Genomic DNA, 19,876 nt, shown 5'->3' with positions numbered 1-19,876 from the left:
TGGATGGATGGATGGATGGATGGATGGATGGATGGATGGATGGATGGACGGACGGATGATAGTATATCTCTTAGGTACCTGTTATAGGAGTGATAATATTCTCATAAAGAATGGTAAATGGAAAATATTCTCAGCCTTTGGCTCATTTTAACTTTAAAATTTCTTTGTGAAATATATAATTGAAGTCTGTAAAGATGAATTACTTAATCGTACCCACTTAAGGACTTTTTAAAGTTTATCTTATTTTTAGGACTTTTAATTTTTAGCTTACATTTTTATTTTCCTGCCACATAGCTTATGTGTGAATTGGGGAATGATGTTATAAATCGTGTTTATGAAGCTAAACTGGATAAAATGGGAATAAAGAAACCACAGCCAGGACAAAGGTATGATTATCTTAATGTGCTACTTTCTTCCCTAATCAGAAATACAGTTGTGACTTTATTTTACTACCATTGTCATAAAACATTGTGATGGAGTGTTTAGAAGTCATTGCTATTACTTCTGCTTAAATGTACCTGTGTCCATCCCCAGTGTACCCCTTAAATCTATACATTGAACTGTAGGTGTACTCATTAGAGCTATATACTGTACTGGAAAGTCAGTCATTTGTAGTCTTTAGCTGAGAAGAATCATTAAAAAAATTTACTTTTTTTCTACATAGGCATGTAAAAGCTTTTTGCCACTAAAGTGGTCCAAAGTTCTGGTGGGCATTAGTTTGGTTCCTTAGCAAGGCATGGCAGTGCTTGTCTGTAGCCCGTTGCTGGGGAGGCAGACATGTAGGATCCCTGGAGCTGGCTGGCCAGCTAATCTCGGCAGATTAGTAAATTCCAGCCCAGTGAAAGAAATACGGCTCAGAAAATGCGGGGGAGGGATTGAAGAAGACACCTGCTGTTGACCTCTGGAATATGCCATTGTTGTTGACCTCTGAGAGTTCCATGTGCCTGTGTGCATACCAGCACACACAAGTGCATACACAAACATGCACACATAGCCCCACACGTGATCTGTTCATTGATGTCTCAAAGCTCTGCTGTTTACTACCAGTCCTGGTGCATGAGCTGACTTACTCAGCAAGTGTTCATCACACACTTGACGGGCGGCTCTGTGCGGCTTCCGGATCAAAGACAGAAAAGACAGCGTGAGTGCAAAACTAGACAGAAGTCTGCTGAGGGAAGCCACTCTGCTCGAATCAGGGCCTTCGGAACACTTAGTCTTTGTGGTTGACACTATGTTTAGTGTGTAGGATTCTTTACTTTTAGCATTAGGATTGCATTGGCCATAATCCTACGTTGAAATTTGAGCTAAGCCACTGTAATTTAAACCACTTTTAATATTTGTTATAGGACAGATTTATTAGACCCTAGACTTTCCTATTTTAGCCAGAGACCTAAACATTTTAAAATAAAACAAGAAAAAATACGGAACAGGTGTGTGTGTGTGTGTGTGTGTGTGTTGGGTTTTGTTTGTCTGTTTTTAAGACAGGGTTTCTCTGTGTGTGCTGTCCTGAACTCTCTCTGTAGATCAAGCTGGCCTTAAACTCTAAGAGATTCTCCTGCCTCTGCCTCCCGAGTGGTGAGTGTATGTCACTACAGTCTGGCTAGAACAGGCATATTTTATGGTTATGTAATAAGAGAAAAATGACATTTTCCACACTCTAAATCTGGAACACTGTTTTGTTTTATTGTAGTTATTATATGAAAAATTTTGGTCATCAGTAGTGATTGCTCAGGTTACTAGTAATTCATCTGACTGAAATTAGCTTGTATTTGGAGGGAAAACATGTTGTATAATGTTTGTTAGCTGTTACAGATTCACTTAGCAAAGTTTTTAGAAGAGGCTGTCAGAGTCCCTGGAGTTACAGGTGGTTGTGATGTGAGTGGGAACCAAGCTCAGGTTCTCTGGGAGAGCACTCTAAACTGCGGCGTCTTGTTGGTATCGTCCCCCCCCCCCCCCCCCCGGTCACTTTTAACCACCATTGGATTCAGTATCTAGTGGCATCCATTCAGTGTTCACCATGCTAAGGGGCTAAGTAGAACATGATGGCATTTTCCTGTTTCCCAGACAGGAGAAAGAGGCATATATCAGAGCGAAGTATGTGGAGAGGAAATTTGTGGATAAGGACTCTACGTTGTCCTCCCCTTTTGAGCAGGAGAAAAGAATCATCTCCAAAAGCTGTGAGGAGCAGAGGCTGAGCCACAGCAGACTGTCTGTCCACACCTCAGGTATTTTACCTCAGATATTTTCATGAGCTGAAGCCACCTTTTTAATCTCACAATTATGGCCATTGTAGGGTTTTGTTTTTGTTTTTGTTTTTAAATGTTAGAAGCCTGTTTCCTTCTACACATTCTAAGAGAAAACTGGATTTCTGTGTCGTTGAGACTGTTAACCTGAGCTTGTCCAGTGGTTCACATTCCTAGGTACAGTCTGTACTCTGCAGAGTACAACTGCTTAATAGCAAGGGGAGATGGGATTATAAATAGATTATGCTGAAACCCCTGGGTATCTGGGTAGCCACCAGTCTCCTGCCTATGTTCTCCCCACACTTCCCCAGTAACGGTTTTCCCTGCCCCCACTTCTTACGGCCTGCTTTGTGCTTTGCTAACTTGCATGTCCCCAGTGGCTGCTGTCAATAGCGACGAGGCCAGGCGGGAGTCTCTGTTCTGTCCTGATGAGCTAGATTCACTCTTCTCCTACTTTGATACTTCTTCAAAACTGCGTAGTAGTAAGTACTGTTGTGGAGCATCCCCAGTCTGTGCCAGTGGTCATTGTGCGGTGTGGCCATTTCTCTGGATGTTGCCCATTGTCTCCGGGTTACACATCACCACAGTCATTCAGTAAATTAAGCTCTTCACGCCTCCCAGCACTTGTGGGGTAATGAGATAGGTTAGAACTCTGAAAATAAGTGTATTTTCTGGCTTTGTGATTGACTTATGTTCCCAGAAGCTGAATTACAAAAGGCTTAAGATGGCATAAGTGTGCTATGCTGGTGGTGGCCGAGTTCATGTTTCCATGTACCAGCTCATTTTATAACTTGTTGATTGTGGGGGACTGCTTTCGCAGTGATGTGAATGTTAATCACTAGCCTTCCCCCCCCCCCCTTTTTTCCCTTTAATACAGTCAAAAGTAATGACAGTGGGATCCAGCAAGGATCTGATGATGGCCGAGAATCTTTACCTTCCACGGTGTCAGCCAACAGCTTATACGAGCCTGGTAAGTTCTGATGGAGTCCCTGTTGACCGGTATGGTTTATTGAGAAGTGTGTGTGGCAAATGTCAGTTCTTTCGTGGGCATGTTTGCATGTGTGCTCACATGAGGGCTAGAGGTTAACATCTGGTGTCTTTCCCAGTTTCTCCCCACCTTCCTGTTGGGGAGGGAAAGGAGTATAATTGAAGCATTAGAACATGATGCATTAGCACACACTGGCCGTGTGTATGCCCATGGAAATGCTGGTGTTTCCATTACCATAGTTGCTTGCCTCTGTAACTGGCCTATCCCATCCCATTACAATCTCAGTCCCTAAACGCCATTCTGCGTTTTGTCATAATAGCAGAAGATGACATCTTTCTAGTTTAGAGCAATGGGATCATTCAGAACATAATTTTTTTCTTTTGTTCAGTATACTTACTCCAGAAATAACTGTGCCATTATATTTACCATTTGTTCATTTCTCTTGTATTTTTAATTGTCTTTTCCCAAACTTTTACTAGCAGATCTAAATCTGCTTAATGGGAATTACTGAACCGTTAGTGGCATCAGGGGCAGCATGAGAATCAAACTCAGTGGAAGTAGTTAAATGTGTAGAAGCGTCAAAACCCAGAATACCACATTTTCTGCAGCATTACTAAGTATAAGAGGACATGCATCTGAAATTATATTTCCCAGCAGTTCCTAATAGAACAAAGCGGGGATTAAGAGTTTCTCAAATACCTAAAAATGTGCTGGTGAGACGCCTCAGCAGGCAGAGGCACACTCTGCCAACCCTTACCACCTGTCCTCAAGCTGGAGACCTCAGTGGTGGAAGGTGAGAACTGACTCCCAAAAGCTGTCCGATGCCCTCCACCCTCGCACCCACCCACACCCAAAATAAAAAAATTTAAATGTAGTGAAATTTCTCATGTATGTTCAGTTTCAAGTCCAATCAATTGTGGCTTTAGAATTTAAATAGAGTGTTACATTTACTTTTATTTAATTATAGAGCAATTTTACTGCTGAGAGTGTTTGTTTGTTTTCCCCTGTCTCAGACCACTCTTGGATTTTCTGGCATCTTCTCTGTCTCATGTAGATGCTCCTACACAAACAGTTAGGGGCTGAGATCTGCCTACAGCAGAGAAGGTGGGGCATGTGCCTTTCCAAGTTTGGGTTTTCTCACCTCAATATATTTTCTAGTTCCATGTGTTCTCTGCCTCTGTGGGACAGGCTCTCTGACTGAATGTGGAGCTCAGTGATGGCGGCGAGCTCCATGTATCGTCTGTCTTTGCCTCCCCAGCATGAAGCTGCAGGTGGCTAGCCTCTGTGCTGGCTTCTTACCTGGCCTCTGGGGACCTGGGCTTCCTTAGGCTTGTCTGGCAGGGGCTGCCTCTCCGCTGCTCTCAATGTTGATTGGACTGTTTCTCAAGATTAGCTGGCTAATCTTGCTAGAAGGTTCTCAGAGGAGAACAATACTGTTTAAGGAGAAAGTGGTTGTTTCTCTTGGTTTTTGGAGTCCTTCCTCTAGTTAGACATTCATGCAAACCTTGTGGCGTGTGCTGAGAACTTTAATCATGTCCGCTTAGTCCTTGTCTCCTCCTGTGACTGCTCTTGTACCAACGGCTCCCTCTTTGGGTTTGTCTCTCATCAGTAGGCCCTTTATGCTTCCTTTCAGGACTTCGGTGTGTTTAGTTTTGGAGAAGTCTCTGGGGAATAAGCATTCTTCAGAGCATTTGAATCAGTTAAAAATGAGTAAATTGTGATGGTGTTACCTCACCCCAAGAACCAAGTTAAGATTTGAACTTATGTGGTTGTAAATTGTTTAGGAGCCCAGGCTTTTTGTTTAACCGTAACTAACATTCCCTGGATACTGGCAGACCGCAGAAGCCTAGAATACCTGTTGATGCCTTTCCATGAGCAGGCTAAGAGGTTGGGAGAATGATGAGTCTCTAAGAAATAATGACATCTGTGTGTGAATCTCTCATACGCTCACTGGGTAGATGAATGGTTTCTTATGTCACAGTGCTTACATTGTGAGTTTAAGAGTTCATTTTGAAAACTGAGGTAAAATATGGACTATGAAGGTATCCCAGCCATTTATCTGCCCTGAGTTATCTCTCCTAACCATTTCTGAGTTTACAGCTTACTAGCTCAAGTTCCTCTTCACATTGCTGTTCTACTGTTACTGTCATTTACCCAACAGAACTCTTTCTTCTTGCAGACTCTTTCTGTACTTATTAAACAATTTGCCTTCTGTGCTCAGGGCACATTCTTATTAAATATGTTTGTGCTTTGCTTTCCAGAAGGAGAAAGGCAAGAATCTGTGTTTCTTGACTCTAAACATCTTAATCCAGGACTTCAGCTTTATAGGGCTTCATATGAAAAAAACCTTCCCAAAATGGCTGAGGCTTTGGCTCATGGTGCAGATGTGAACTGGGCTAATTCAGACGAACACCAAGCAACACCACTCATTCAGGCTGTATTAGGGGTATGAATTAATGCATTCAGGCTGTGCTGGGGGGTGACTTACTGCATTCGGGCTATCTTAGGGGTACAATTTAATGCATTCAGGCTGGATTAGGGGTGTAAGTTAATGCATTCAGGCTGGATTAGGGGGGTAAGTTAATGCATTCAGGATATCTTAGGGGTACAACTTAATGCATTCAGGCTGGATTAGGGGTTCAAATAAATGCATTGAGGTTTTCATGGATCTGGTAAACTAGAAAATATCATAAAATTTAAACAAAGCATCGTTACTGTCACTATTCTAAGTGGGGTTAGAAAGTAAAGAATTCTCTCACTAGTAATTTCTGATTTGGGGGAGGGGCAGCTGGAAGAGAATTCTGATAATGCAAGGGGAGTAGTGTGTTTTGCTGGACTTCAAACTGTAAACAATTTTATATTAGTTAGTTCTTGGAAGAAACAAATATAACTTATTTATCTGCTATATACATACAGATGTGCTCTTTCTCCTTTGCATTTATACATTGCCATCTTCTTCTCTTTAAGGGCTCTTTGGTGACATGCGAGTTCCTCTTACAGAATGGTGCTAATGTGAACCAAAGAGATGTCCAAGGGCGGGGACCACTGCACCATGCCACCGTCTTAGGACACACAGGGTAGGTAACAGTGCTTAAGTATGTAGGTAGCTTTTATCTTGAAAAGCTGGAAATCCTGTTTTTTTTTTTTCTCAGGTTAAGGTGGTTATATAGAATTTTGCATCATGGTGGAACCTGAAAGTCAAAGGTTCTCATCCAGAAGAAAGACTATGATCAGTGTTGTAGCTTGCTTTCTGTAGTTGTGGCAAACAGCATGATCACAAGTAACGTTGGCTTATACGTCCATGTCATGGAGGGAAATCAGGGAAGGAACTGAAGCAGAGACCACAGAGGAATGTGGCTTACTGGCCCAATCAGTTTGCTTTTTAAAATTTTTATTGTAAAGATTTTTATTTTTTAAGTTGTGTGTGTATGTCTGTGTGGGGGTATGTACATGAGTGCAATATCTGAGCAGGCCAGAGGTGTCAGGTCCCCTGAAGCTGGAGTTACAGATGGATGTAAGCTGCCCAACAAGGTAGGTGCTGGGAATTGAACTCAGGTCCTGTGCAAGAACAACATGTGCTCCTAATTGATAAGCTACACATCTTCAGCTCTCATGCAGCCCAGGCCTGCCTGCCTATGGATAGTGTCACTTTGGGCTAGGCTCTTCCACATCAGCCAACAATCAAGACAGTTCCTCATAGCCATAGTTCCCTTAGGCCATTCTGCCTGAGGCAACTTTTCAACGAGGGTTTCCTCTTTCCAGGAGACTCTAGTTTGTGTCAAGTTGACAATAATAACTAACTAGTATAGTTAGTGTACAGATATAACTAACCAGTATAGCTATTATACAGATAACCAGTATAGTATACAGATCTAACTAACCAGCATAGCTAATGTACAGTTATAACTAACCAGTATATTTGGGGCTTGTAAAGATCTCAGTCAACTTTTATTATTGAAGTCTGTTCATTGACTGTTGTAGGATACATTAAGAATTTTCTAATACAATGTTATTTAGGTTAGGTAGAACTTTGTATTTTTTGAAGGTGAAGTGGATGTTTGCTTGTTTTTTTTTTTGTCTTCATACTGCCTGAGAAATGCTGTTCTTTTAAACAGGCAGGTATGTTTATTCCTAAAGCGAGGTGCCAATCAACATGCCACTGATGAAGAGGGGAAGGACCCTTTGAGTATAGCCGTGGAAGCAGCCAATGCAGACATAGTCACCCTGTAAGTGTCTCCTTTGTACTTAATTTCCGTAGTACATGTTGCTTGTACAAATAGCCATGGCTGTCTTGGAGCTGGTCTATGTAGACCAGGCTGGTCTTGAGATCCTCCTGCCTCTGCCTCTCAAGTGTTGGGCATGCACCATCACACCAAGCTCAGTGGGAGCTTTAAACTCAGCCTCTTGTCTGTGCCGTTCCTGTGGCACACTGGATGTGGCAAGCACTTTGAAGTGCATGGGTTCACCTGTTCCTCACAATAGCTCCATGAGGGGGTTGTTCTTACTATCCTCACTTTAGGGAAGCTAAGACTCAGATAATTTGAGGAATTCATAAATGTTAGAGCTAGGACTTGACACTGAGAATTTCTGCCCTGATGTCTGGGCTCAGCCACTTCTGTGCTGCCAGAGCAATAGAAACCAGAGCTGTGATCACCTCAGACACTCTCTTCTCCTTTTGGAACACTCCGAGACTGGGCTGGGCTGGGGGAATGGGAGAACCAAGCAGTTGATTCTACTGCTTTGAGGATTAGGGGCTTATCAAGCTGGAGGGACAGCAGACTTTAAAAGAATTGTTCCCATGAACACTTGATTATTTTTAATACAAAATACATGTTTTTGAATGTTTGAGTTATGTTTACTGTGTTGTAATAAAGAGACTGCAGGTTTTCAGTTGGTTTGCATGTCAGATCAAAGTAGTATGCTACACTTAGAACCTAGAAATGTGATAATGTCAACTGTACTTGATTTCATGACTCTAATGGAAGCAGGTTTTAAGTCATGTCATCATTCTGGGCTAAAGGAAGCTGAGACCTGATGATCCTTCTCCTCTTGAGTAGAAACATGACTGTTGGTGGTGCTCTCAGTTCAGAGATCCTCTGTGGCTGCTTTAACCCCTGAACTTCCACTGAGGAATTTCAGCTTGCACTGTTCCACCCCTTCCCCTCTCTCCAGAAAGACTCAGACCGTGGAGGAGTCACTGTTACCGTGAAGGGTCATTGCTTCCTACCTCAATTAGCAACCAAGACATGCCCTACAAACGGGCCCACAGGCCAGTCTGTTCCAGACACCCCGAATTTGAGATTCCCCCAGATAACTCTGGCCCATATCAAGTTGACAGCTAAACTCAGCTAGGAGAGAATCCTTTCAGACTCCACATAGCAAAGGAATGCTTAGGAGCCATCCTTAATTTACATGTTAATAGGGAGGTTTAAAGAAATGTCCCTCTCAGATGCTGTCATTTCCAGATGGCACTCTCAGAGGACAGAGCTAGAGCCTTGGGAAGGCTGCAGACAGTGTCGTGGCCTAGAAGTATAAGCAGGCACGACAGAGAATACTTTCTATATTGTTTATTTTTTGTTTTCAGCAAAAGAAGTACTTGTTTTCTTTTTTTTTAATCTGATGTTACCTGTCTTCAATTGCCAGGATGATTAACCCCAAAGTGTGTATGACCAGTAGGGTTTAGTAAACCTGGGGAAATCTTGGCAACCCCTAGTCATTTACCACGGCGCTTGTGTATCAAAATATGTTTTCCGTTTTTTAGAAGGAACATGTTGGTTGTGTGTTGAGAACTGTCTCACTTGGGGTAAGCCAATGGACAGTGACCTGCCACTGCCTCCCTACTGTAGAAGCAATAATTTTATCAGGTTGCTGTAGGAGCCGGGAATTCTCTGAGGCCTGGAGGAAGCAGCCTGAAAGTGTTGTAGGCATCCTGCTTCAATAAGAAATCATTCGCTCTTTGCTTGTGAGGGTCATGGGAATGGAGGTGAGATGCAGTTATTTGGTACTGCACGTTGCCGGTTTGACAAAATGAGTCTTTTACTTAGCAGACACTGTAAAGAACCGATTCTCCCTGCAGATGCCCTAACTGCTTATGTGGCTCATTTGTGTGTGAGTGTTGTGTTACTTCCTCTAAGACCTCTTCTTCTTCTTTAATTTTAGGTTACGCTTAGCAAGAATGAACGAAGAAATGCGGGAATCAGAAGGACTTTATGGACAGCCAGGTCAATATTCTACTAATAATCATACTGAAATGCAGTATAAAAAATGCATTCAGGAATTTATCAGTTTACAATTGGAAGATTCATAGTTCCTTAGCTGATTGATGAGATATTACAGAGACTTTATAATGTCCTTGTAAATTGTGAGCTGTTAGCTTCTGTACTGTACTTCCTGAATTCTTGGGTGGCCAATCCTGGGCCTCTGCACACTCGGACCTGTTCCTATTTCAGCACACTCGTACTTAGCGTATTCAGTGAGCTCTGGCTGCTGACACCCTCGTCTGCTGTACAGATGTCTTCCACGTGCATTCCGGCGAGAGTGCCCTGACGAACGCTAGCGTGCTGCAGCAGCAGGGAGCAGCTTCCAAAGGAGTCTCGTTAGCTGTCCAGTGAATAGAACAAAATGCTTTTCTTTTGGTTATTCAGGGAATTTCTATACATTGTGTTCAGGGAACAAAAACAAATCACCATGTGTTTTGTATATAAAAAAGTTAGTATGGAAAAATATCGAGAAAAAGTTTATTGATAAGTTTTGTATTCTGAGTCGAAGATTTAAAGTTAAAAAATTGCCAATAAGTTAAAAGTCCACAGTGGGTGTAGTTTCAGAGGCTGAAATTTATCACTAGCTTTGCCCCAGGCAAATGTACACTATTTGCTGGGGTGAGTAGATGTAGTCAGAACAGTGTTTTGTGAACCTGATGGCGAAGTATACTTCTTAGAAAAATCTCAATTCGTGGTCACCTCAGTCTTTACCTTGACTGATCTTCACCTGTGAGTCCTGGTGTGAAGAAAGGAAGAGAGGCTGGTCAAGCTCTTCTGTTTGATGGACGCACGCTGGTGAGCCATCTTCACAAGGAAGGACATCACATTCTAGTTCACGAGTCTTGAATGTATGAATTACTAATCTGCTTTGAATTCATACACATATTACTAGCCATTTCAGGGACTCACACCCAAATTACTTATAGACAGACTTTCGCTTTGCAATGAGAAGATGTGTTTTATAAAAATGAATAGTTATATTATTATTTTTAAAGTGGCCTGGTGATATCATCTTGTTGAAGTATATTTTGAAAATTTTGTGCTTTATGTTACCTTCAGCCACGTTTTAAATTTTGACTACAGTGTGAGGTTATTTTTTTCTCAGAGGACTGTATTAATTACTTATTTTTGGCCTGATGTAAGAAGGATGAAGAAAGAACCTAGCTCAGATAGGTACTCCTAATCTAGGGTGTGTCGCTTTAATCCTGTGGCGTATGCGCACCGCCAGGTCAGGGTGTTCTGAGGTGAGACTCAGCGTTAGCTCTGACTTTCACCTGTTTGTCTCAGAGTTGGATGTTAGCTCTTTAAAAAGTTCTAATTTTGTAACAGATCCCTTTAAATCATAGTATTACAGGGCCACTGCGGAGGCCCTGTGTTTAAGCACTTTAAATAGAAATTGATCAAAGAATATGAGCTGACGCTTGTGAGGTAGCAGTGAACTTCAAGGCTGTAAGTTGTTACGTTTGTAGTTTCCTGAAATGGTGAAGGCACACGTTGAGTCAGCTGCACCTTCCTTAAGGTGCCTGCCATGATGCCTGCCCAGCTGTTGAGTTAGAGGTCAGAGGTCAGCGGTCCTCTTGCTCTGTGGTTGGGAATTTGCAAGGGCAGGGCCTCTCTGTTTGCTCCACTTCTGGTCCTGCTTGAAGTTCTTCTGTGCTCCAGGAGTGACGAGATGCCCCTCTCACTGTTGTGTGTGCAGGTTTGTATGTGGGCATAGGAACTTACAGGTGTCAGTAAGAAAAGAATTTTTTCCTCGATTTTAATGAAAACAGGCCTCACTGTAAAACATTTTTTGAACCATCTTCAAATTTTAGTTTAGAAGTTAAAATTTAAAATTCTGCCAGCGATGCCAGGTTTAAAATAAGATTAAAAAAAAAAAAAACAAAAAACAAAAAACAAACAAAAAAAAAACAAACCTGTTTGAAATACCTTGAAAATAACTAGGTTTTAATCTCAGTTTGGGGGCAAGTGTGTAAAGGAGATCCTCTGCAGGCCAGGCAGTGTGGTGAGGAGGTGCGGGGGCCGCGCTCTGTGGCTCCTCTTTCCCCTCCTGCGTCTTGGCTCCCAAAGCAGCTCTTCCTTGTGTCTCTGCATCTCACTGCATTTTCCCGGCAGTCTGTGCCGAACTGCTTCATTGGTGTCCTAGCCATAGAAGAGAAGCATCAGAACTCTGGGCAGTTCGTAGGTACAGAAGTTGTCAGTCTTTTGATGGTGACAGGCCTACTATTTAAAGGACCCCGTTATAATGCTTGGCAATCACATACTTATTTCTAGGAAACCCCATTTCTAAACCCTGTGGGCTCCCATTTGCCTTGCAAGGCAGAATTAAGAGCATGCAGCTTCTAAAGGGAAGGTGGGCTCTCTTTCCGCAGCCTCAGAATTCTTAGGTGGCCTGGCTGGTGAGGGTACCACACCTTGCTCTCAATGGTGGGGAGCCGGTTAGGAGATTCCCATTGCTGGTCCTGGGTCTCTGGAGGGTCGGCAGGTTCTCAGGCAGTGGGAATCACTGCACTAAGGAGCCACTTCAGGTCATGTAAGTATATAGCTTCTGGGAACTATCCAATCGTTTGTGGAAGGAAAATCCTCCCAGCTAGAAGGGGCAGACGATGCCTGATGTCATAGCGGGTGGTTATCACATCCTTTGGAGAACATTCATTTCCATGATGAGGTCATTGACCTCTCTCAGCCACGGTAACTGTGTTGTGATGTCATATTCTGAATACCAAAAACTAAAAGTGAATTTAAGCTGTCAGCGGAAACCTAGAAGTATATATTTTAAACATTCAGAGTTGTTCAGGTGCATAAAAAACTTGAACTTTCTGAATGGGGGGAAAAAACTTGGTTAAGGAATTTAAAGACTATGCGTAGCTGTTTTTTGTAGTAAGGTGTTCAGTGTATTAATAGGAAAATTCCAGGACAGTGTATCCCGGAATCTTGTTTATGTGTTGTAGTTCAGACAAATTAGATTTGCCTTGGGAAAATCTTCAAGTGATTAAAATTCTCCTTAAAGTTTAGGTAATGAAGTTCACTTTGTGTTGGCTATTTAAGTAAATCACTGTTGTTGCTTTTGACAAAACATTTTGAGGTCTAAGGAAGGTAGCATACTAATAGTGCATTATTAATTAACAAAAACCTGAATTTAATGAGTTTTGTGTGTGAAGCTAGAAACTTCCTTTTGTATTGTATGAACTCTTAAATGTTTGCAGTCTGTGAAACCAATGATAATTACAGCACCAACACTCTATTCAAGGACGCGTTTAATTCAGCGAATGAAAGGTCTTCTAATTACTTTTGCATGGTACAATGGTTCTTACTAAAAATGTACTTGTATAATATGTACTGGGTGATTTAAAATCAAACACTAGAAAATCATAAAGAAAAACAGCTTTTTACACAGAATATGCATTGCTGAATGTAGAAGCCATATATCGCCACTGTACTGTTGTAATACTTGAGAACGCTCATCTGGTGCTATTTGTGAATGACTTGGCGTTAGCATCTGCTAGATCCTTTTCCCTTTCCTTCCTGAATATATAATGTGTGCCTTTTACGTTACTTCTGGTGTTGAATGGTAAAATCAGTGTGGTATTTTTGTATTATAATCTGCACTTTACACTTTCTTGGAAAGTAAAATTCTAGACTATCTGAATAGTATTTTAAAAATATTTATAATGTTTACAATAAATATTTTACATATTTTAATTCAACATCTAAAAAAAGTAAAAAAATTAAAATATTTTGTATGGTTTGCTAATTGTTATTTAATGTTGCACTCTTCTCAGTTTGCTTTACGTTCTGTAGGATGGCCAAGCACAGGAATAGGTTATAGTTTGCCGTGCATTATCATTGGACAGTTTGACTAGTTTTCTGGGTTAGCCTTTAGTCTGCTTCAGTCCTAATGGGCTGAGTCAGCGCTGGTCTCCAGCCAGCCTGTTAGAGTCTATTCTCACTGTACTTTACCTTCTAAAGTAGATTGATTAGGGTCAGCTGACTATTTCATGTCATCATCAAATGTCCAGCATTTTAACAAATTGCGTTTCACATAAGCTAAATATTAAGAGTACTAAAATCTTTTTATGAAAAATCTTGCATTATGTTTTTAGGTCTTTTTACTAGATTTTTATCTGGCCCCCTCAATGTTTTTCTGATGCTGTAGCCAATGAGTTTAGTGAACAGTGGATCAGATACATTAGTTCTAAAGCGCAAAGTGTGCGTGAACTACTTTTTACAAACAGCTATTTCAGTGTAAAGTGCTCCTTGTTAATGAGAGCATAGGAGGAGGTTATTTTCTGCCTGACAGCTAGCCTGGCGCCATCGTAACATGTGTCCATCAGAACCTTCACTAGTATCTGGCTTCAGTCATTTCTTTTAACTTTTATCAAAGAAAGTATTTTCTTAAAAAATGTGCTGTTTAATTCATTTAAAAAACCCTTTTCTTTCGTGTGCTAATGAACGTGTTTCTTCACATTGCTTTCAAACGCTTGCATCTTGCTCCTCTCTAACTCTGAGCCTCCTTCTGCGGTGCAGCTGAGGCCCTCCTCTCAGGTAGAGCTTCCCTTTCTTATGTACTCTTCTGGCATTATTTTTATCTGGTCTTTTTCCTTCCAAAATGCTATTACAACAAAGTTTTGTAATGTCATGAATCCTAATGTAGTATGAATAAAAATGAATGTTGTTTTATTTATACCTGAAGCGTATAAATTTTAAGTGTCTTTATTTTACTTTCATGCAGGTGATGAAACTTACCAGGACATTTTTCGTGATTTTTCTCAAATGGCATCCAATAATCCAGAGAAACTCAATCGTTTCCAACAAGATTCACAGAAGTTCTGAGCCTTTTAAAAAGGGGGAAATTATGAAATTTGGTGAATTCCCAGTGTGTACAACCAAAAACTCATACTTTTTTTTTTTTTTTTTTACTGCTTTAATTCTACTTACTTAATTTTGGTTGACATTGAATTATTTGGAAAAAATGGTACCCATTCATTGGTATTTTTGTAAATGAAAACAGTTCCCTCATATTTGGGAAATCCACTATAGTTCCTCTTTTATTTAAGAAAAAAAAAAAAAGTCTTTTTAGTGGATTGTGCTTTTATGTAAAGCCGTTTCCAGATCTCAGCCATCTCTAAGTTCTGGAATGCTCCACTGTTAGACCCCTGTATCCTTTGCCGTGGGTGGTATACTGGTCCCCCGAGAGCATTCAGTGCCTGTGTCTGTGTCACGTGGGGGCCAGTTACCTTACCTGGTTGGAGGGTGTGTCTCTTCCGTGACTGCCTCGATTATTGTCGGTGGGTGGTTCAGAAATACGTGTGTGCTTTCCGGTAGCGTAGCTGTGGTGCCCACGACCCTGGGTGCAATCACTAGGACTAGAGAGGGTGCCCCTCATTCTCTCAGAGGTGCCATTGCCCTTCAGTACTCCAGCAGGCACTGCTGCCGTCTGGGTGGACCACACGTCAGTCTTCAGATTTATTTCATCTTACGGTGCAAAGACGCTCTTCTTCTTTCTTCAATCACCAGAGGAATCGTAGCTCAGTTTTTATTGTTGGGCTGATTTCCTAAAACCTTGACAGATCATCAGTGTGACACAAATGGGCTTTAGAAGTTGAATATTGTAAAATTGGGCTTTCATCAAAACAGTGATTTCAAATATAATGTAGGGCGTTTTTATATTTGGGACTTGTCCATTTTAAGATAATATATTTTTTACTGTTTCTCCTGGTGAAAGAAAAACCTCCATGTAAAGGAAGAGAAAACTTTTTTTCTGTTTATACTAAAATTTACCAGCAATAAAGTCCTTTTATTTTTTCTACATTTATCTTGTGTACTATACAACAGTATACGTTCTTTTAAATTGTATCTTGTATATAGCTTTAGAATTAAGTAAAATGTCATTGACCTCTGAGTTCCAAAATTATGAACATGTGATACAGTTTGGTCCAATTTCACCTCTGACTGATGTGTCTTGTCAAAGTATGTCGTAAATGAGTAGTTGCCTTTTAGTTCATGTCCAGCACCGTTGATTACATTAATTCTTTTAGAAATTATTTGTAAGTAGCATGATACTCAGCTTCACAGAAACATTTAAAAATATATATAAAGTTATAGTTAAATAAAAATTTTAACATTTTCCCTATAGTATGTAGAGCCTTAGTTTGATTAAATATAAAACCAGAGTCTAAGGAGAAATTATATTGGAATAAATTGGCAACACTGATAAGGCTCTGTAGTTTAGCCAAGTTGCAAGCATGTAATGCATATTTAGTAGGTCACCACACATTAAGGATAAGGATCCACTGTGATCTGTCCCTGAGGAAGTTCACACCCCCCCAGGTCAAAAGGATTTTGTCTTTCCTTCTCACTTCAGACTTGCAGATCATCTGGACTTACAGGTATTTTGTTAAAGGCAGAAGTCTAATTCATAATATTTTAGTTGGTGTGTTTTGAAACTCACTGTCCTAAAATATGTTCAAGGAAGAGAGATAGGCTAAAGAAGGGAAGATAGGGAAGGGAGCCCGCCTTTCCTCCCTGTGCTCGTTCTTGGCCACCCCTGGAGCCCCTGCCTTGTCTGTGAAGGTGCAGATGCGGCTCCCTTTGGTTCAGCTGCTGGGGGGGGCCGTTCTTCCAGACCTGCTTGCCGCCCTGGTTCATGTCAGAAGTTCCTGGTGTGGCAGTCGGTAGTGTCTGCTGCCCTTTAACGGCTAGAGCATTTTTTTTAAAGCCTTAAAGATTCAAGTGCATTTGAAATGCCTTAAAGATGATTGTTGTTCTGAATATCTTTAAAGAAAAAAAAAAGCTACATCTTTTAGCATTGCACGGAGGCTAGCAATACAAGACTATATTTCTGTGACTTAATTTTCTTAACGGGCTGACAAATTGAATTGCAGAAAGGAGTGGAGTGTAGCAAGGGTTTAAGTTAGTAGTTGTAAAGCAGGTTGGCTCTTCATGAGTTCTGCTGTGTTCACAAATCACTTTCTGTGGCATGTTATGAAGTATTCCATGCACTAGGAGAGATGAGCATATGCAATGTTCTGATTGCTCTGTTTTCTCTCCAGGACACACATGCTGATAGTAGTTTGATTCTTTGTTATTAGTCTGTTAGCTCTTTTTCATCCTCTCATTAATGTAAAATTTGGATTACTGCCAAAATAAGAATAGAGGCGCCGGGAGGGATTCATGAAATACAGCTTTAATACGGACATAGACAAAGGTAACCAAGCAGCCGTTCCCCAGGCTTCACGCGACACATGTTTAAGATTCCCAAGGTTTCAAATTTAATTTAGTGCAGCCCTTGGAAATTAAAAAGTTTCCAGCATTACAATGTGCCTAATTAATTGACGCTGCTGTTTGCTGTAATTCAATGATCTTTGGTAATTACTTCGCCCAAAGTAATCCAGCTTTCAACTTGTACTTTAGTATGTCAAAGCATTTTAGGAAAAAAAAAAAATTACACACACATTTTACAGAATTTTAAGTTTGTGATCATGTTAGCAGTATTTAAAAATAAAATTTTCTGTGTATTAGATATGATCATAAGCCAAGTTGTGTTTAAAACTAGCTATCCACTTTGAATAATTAGACATTTTCAGATCATTCATTCTCAAATTTACTTCTTGTGTGGTTGCATTTTGACCATTAGCATGGGCTAGAAAATGTGGGGGGTTTTTTGTTTTGTTTTTTAAACAAGATCCTATGTCCATAATAACTTCAGTTCATATTCTTCTTGGACCTGGGGCTGCTCACAAAGTGAACGGGTGAAACAAAGGAAAGCCATGAATCCTCCCTTTTGTATGCTTTATGGTGTATAGTGTACTTGCACGTGACCTTTGCCCTCCTGATGTTACAGGAGGACTTCTGAGACCTTAGTCCATCCATGAGCGACAGCCATGGCTGTGTCTTCACCTGAGCCTGCTCCTCTTGTTTTACAGAGACGGTCACTTGGTTTGCAGAGCTGACCCGTGACCCATGTCTGACATATGCTTCAAAAGCACTTGTGACATGAAAGGGTGTGCAATCACCGTAAAACGGCAGCTTTCCCTGTGTTTGAGAAGGGGCTCCAAGTACTCTGGAGAACCTCACACATCGGCATTTGAAAGCATTGCATTGTAGAGAAGTCTACATTTTTTTACAATAGCAAACATTAATAAAAACAAAATATTATAAAGTTAAACTCATCTGTTAGCTTCTCAATGTTTTCTAACGAAACATAACTATAGGAAGGGCTTGGATTCAGTCTGGCTGAATCCTACCACCTAGAAGGATGATTTTTGTGGGTATCTCTTTCTGTTTACATAGAGGGGGATCATGTGGACAAAGAAAGATTTAATTAAACACAATCTTTCTTTGCATTGGTCTTCTCACTATCTTATTTTGTAGATCTTTCTCATCTCCCAGCCTTATTTTGGGTATTATTTTTTAACAGGGAAAGCTTGCTGTGTTATCAAGGTTGTTAGCACCATTTTACACAAAGGCAAAAGGTTAACTTTTGGAACTGACAAGCTCCTTTTTATGTGTATGTTTACTTGTGCTTTGTGATATTTCTGGATCATTCCGGTCATCAAGACTGATGACATGTACTATTTCTTGCTACCTTTGAAAAGGATTTTAAGAATGTATAACCAACACTCCATTACTTTTTAATAGTATGTAGAGGATTTGTATCTAATTCATGAATGTAGTTTTACTGTAGTTTGTCATTGTAAATGAAGCAAAGTACATTATCTTTATAGTTATTCTAAAATGTACATTATGTAAGAATTGTAAATATACTTGATTACTTTGTATGCTGAAAACTTACAATAATAAGTCAATAAAAAACCTCACTTCTAGCACAGTTACTGTAAACGCTCCGACTTCTTTTGAACTTTGTTGCAGTCAGTCCAGCATCTGCTCTTGTTAAGGTCCAGCTTGGTTTTCCGACCCTTCCAAATAATGAAGGTCCATGCTGAGCCTACTTGCTGATTACTTCAGTTCAGAAAATGCTTTTGATCCTTTAAATGTTTTCTTCTCTTTAGTTCCAGAGATGTTACAGCCCCTGCTTTCTTTTGTGAACTCTTTTGTGAACTTTTATGAACTCTTCCTCTGGCTCTCCCATTATAGTTGATATGTATGTGTTGGAGTTCCTAATCTTGGCAACACATCCACATTCAAATCCTGCTTCTGTATGGATGGAGCTGAAGGATTGGAGAGCTGAAAAACAGAACCAGAGGCGAAGCTTGCTTTTGCTTTCCCTTTAAAGGTTAAATCAAAGCTGATGCTGATCGAGGGATCTGCCTTATGACCCTGCATTTCATTTTCAGAGCAGTCTCTAAAGAGAACCAACAGCAAGTGTTTTAAATGAAAGTAAGCATCCTGTTTTCTTTTGCAAAAACAGTACATCTTCATTGCAGAAATAAGTAAGCCACTGAAAAGGGCTAGGTATTATGACGTGTGCTTTTGATCTCAGCATGCCAGGAGTTGGAAGCAGGGGAGCTTGAGGTAACAGGAGCCTGCTGCAAACAAACAGACCACCAGAAATATCACCTAGAAAACAAGACTCAAGTACAAAGAAAATCAGCTCTAATTCCGTCACCTACCTGTGCTGTCCAAAATGGAGTCCACTAGCTACAAGTTGCTTCCTGTTTATCTCGTGTGCATACACGTGCATGTTTATGTGTTTGTGTGTGCATGTATATGCAGGTGCTAATGAACGCTTAGGTGCACGTGGAAAACAGAGTGCATCCTTGGGTGTCACTCCTCCTCAAGCACAGTTTACATTGTTTATTTGAGGGAAGGCCTCTTGCTGGCTTGACACTTGTCAACTAGACTAGGCCATCTGGCCCGTGAGCGTCAAGGGTCCTAGCTCTCCCTCCCCAGTGGCAGTGCTGGGAGTACAAGCATGTGCCACCATGCCAGACTTCTTGACTTAGGTCCTGGTGAGCAAACTCGGGTTCTCCTTGTGCTGGGTGGCAGGCGCTGTATCGCTTGAGCTGTGGCCGCAGGCTGCACAAGTCCCTGTTAATCAGGTAGGCAATGGCGGGGTCAGTTTTCAGCCATAGTGCTACACCTTCAGGGCTCAGTAGCCACAAGTGCGAGTGACTGTTGTTCTGGACAGGGGGGATTACAGATTAAGTTCTTTTTGATTAGTGCTGATGAGGAAGCTGCACCTTGCTGTAGAAGCCCTTCTAGTCTTTTGGGTCTTCACGCACTGATAGAGCAGAAGGTATTTGCTTTATGACCTTTTCCTTAGATGGGGAGTATTTAAAAAAAACTTGGTGAAAAATTTTTGATGTAATTTCAGTAGTCATAGGCTCATGGCAACATTGCTTTATATTTCAACTCGCACCGACATTTCTCCTTTCCTGGACCAAGTTCCAGACAGTTGACCAGCATCTCAGTCAGTGTGAATG

At 40.9% G+C, this 19,876-nt stretch overlaps 1 protein-coding gene across 2 annotated transcripts in view; it reads left to right on the top strand.

Annotated features, from left to right (window-relative positions):
• Acap2 (ArfGAP with coiled-coil, ankyrin repeat and PH domains 2) overlaps positions 1-18,326 on the top strand; it is a 111,841-nt gene extending 93,515 nt beyond the window's left edge. The window contains exons 16-24 of one of the 2 annotated variants that reach the window (XM_055624983.1): positions 295-386; positions 2,065-2,225; positions 2,621-2,725; positions 3,121-3,213; positions 5,493-5,677; positions 6,199-6,308; positions 7,347-7,457; positions 9,391-9,452; positions 14,224-18,326. In XM_055624983.1, the coding sequence (XP_055480958.1) occupies positions 295-386; positions 2,065-2,225; positions 2,621-2,725; positions 3,121-3,213; positions 5,493-5,677; positions 6,199-6,308; positions 7,347-7,457; positions 9,391-9,452; positions 14,224-14,324 (1,020 nt within the window). In that variant the 3' untranslated portion in view covers positions 14,325-18,326. The remainder of the gene's footprint in view (positions 1-294; positions 387-2,064; positions 2,226-2,620; positions 2,726-3,120; positions 3,214-5,492; positions 5,678-6,198; positions 6,309-7,346; positions 7,458-9,390; positions 9,453-14,223) is intronic. The other variant, XM_055624984.1, reaches the window with a different exon arrangement.
• Positions 18,327-19,876: the final 1,550 nt, after the last annotated feature.

The sequence above is a fragment of the Psammomys obesus genome, unplaced genomic scaffold (genome assembly GCF_907164565.1).
Source record: "Psammomys obesus unplaced genomic scaffold, mPsaObe1.curated_primary_1811, whole genome shotgun sequence".
In the NCBI taxonomy this organism is placed as follows: Eukaryota; Metazoa; Chordata; class Mammalia; order Rodentia; family Muridae; genus Psammomys; species Psammomys obesus.
This window is presented reverse-complemented; position numbering and strand designations above follow the sequence as displayed.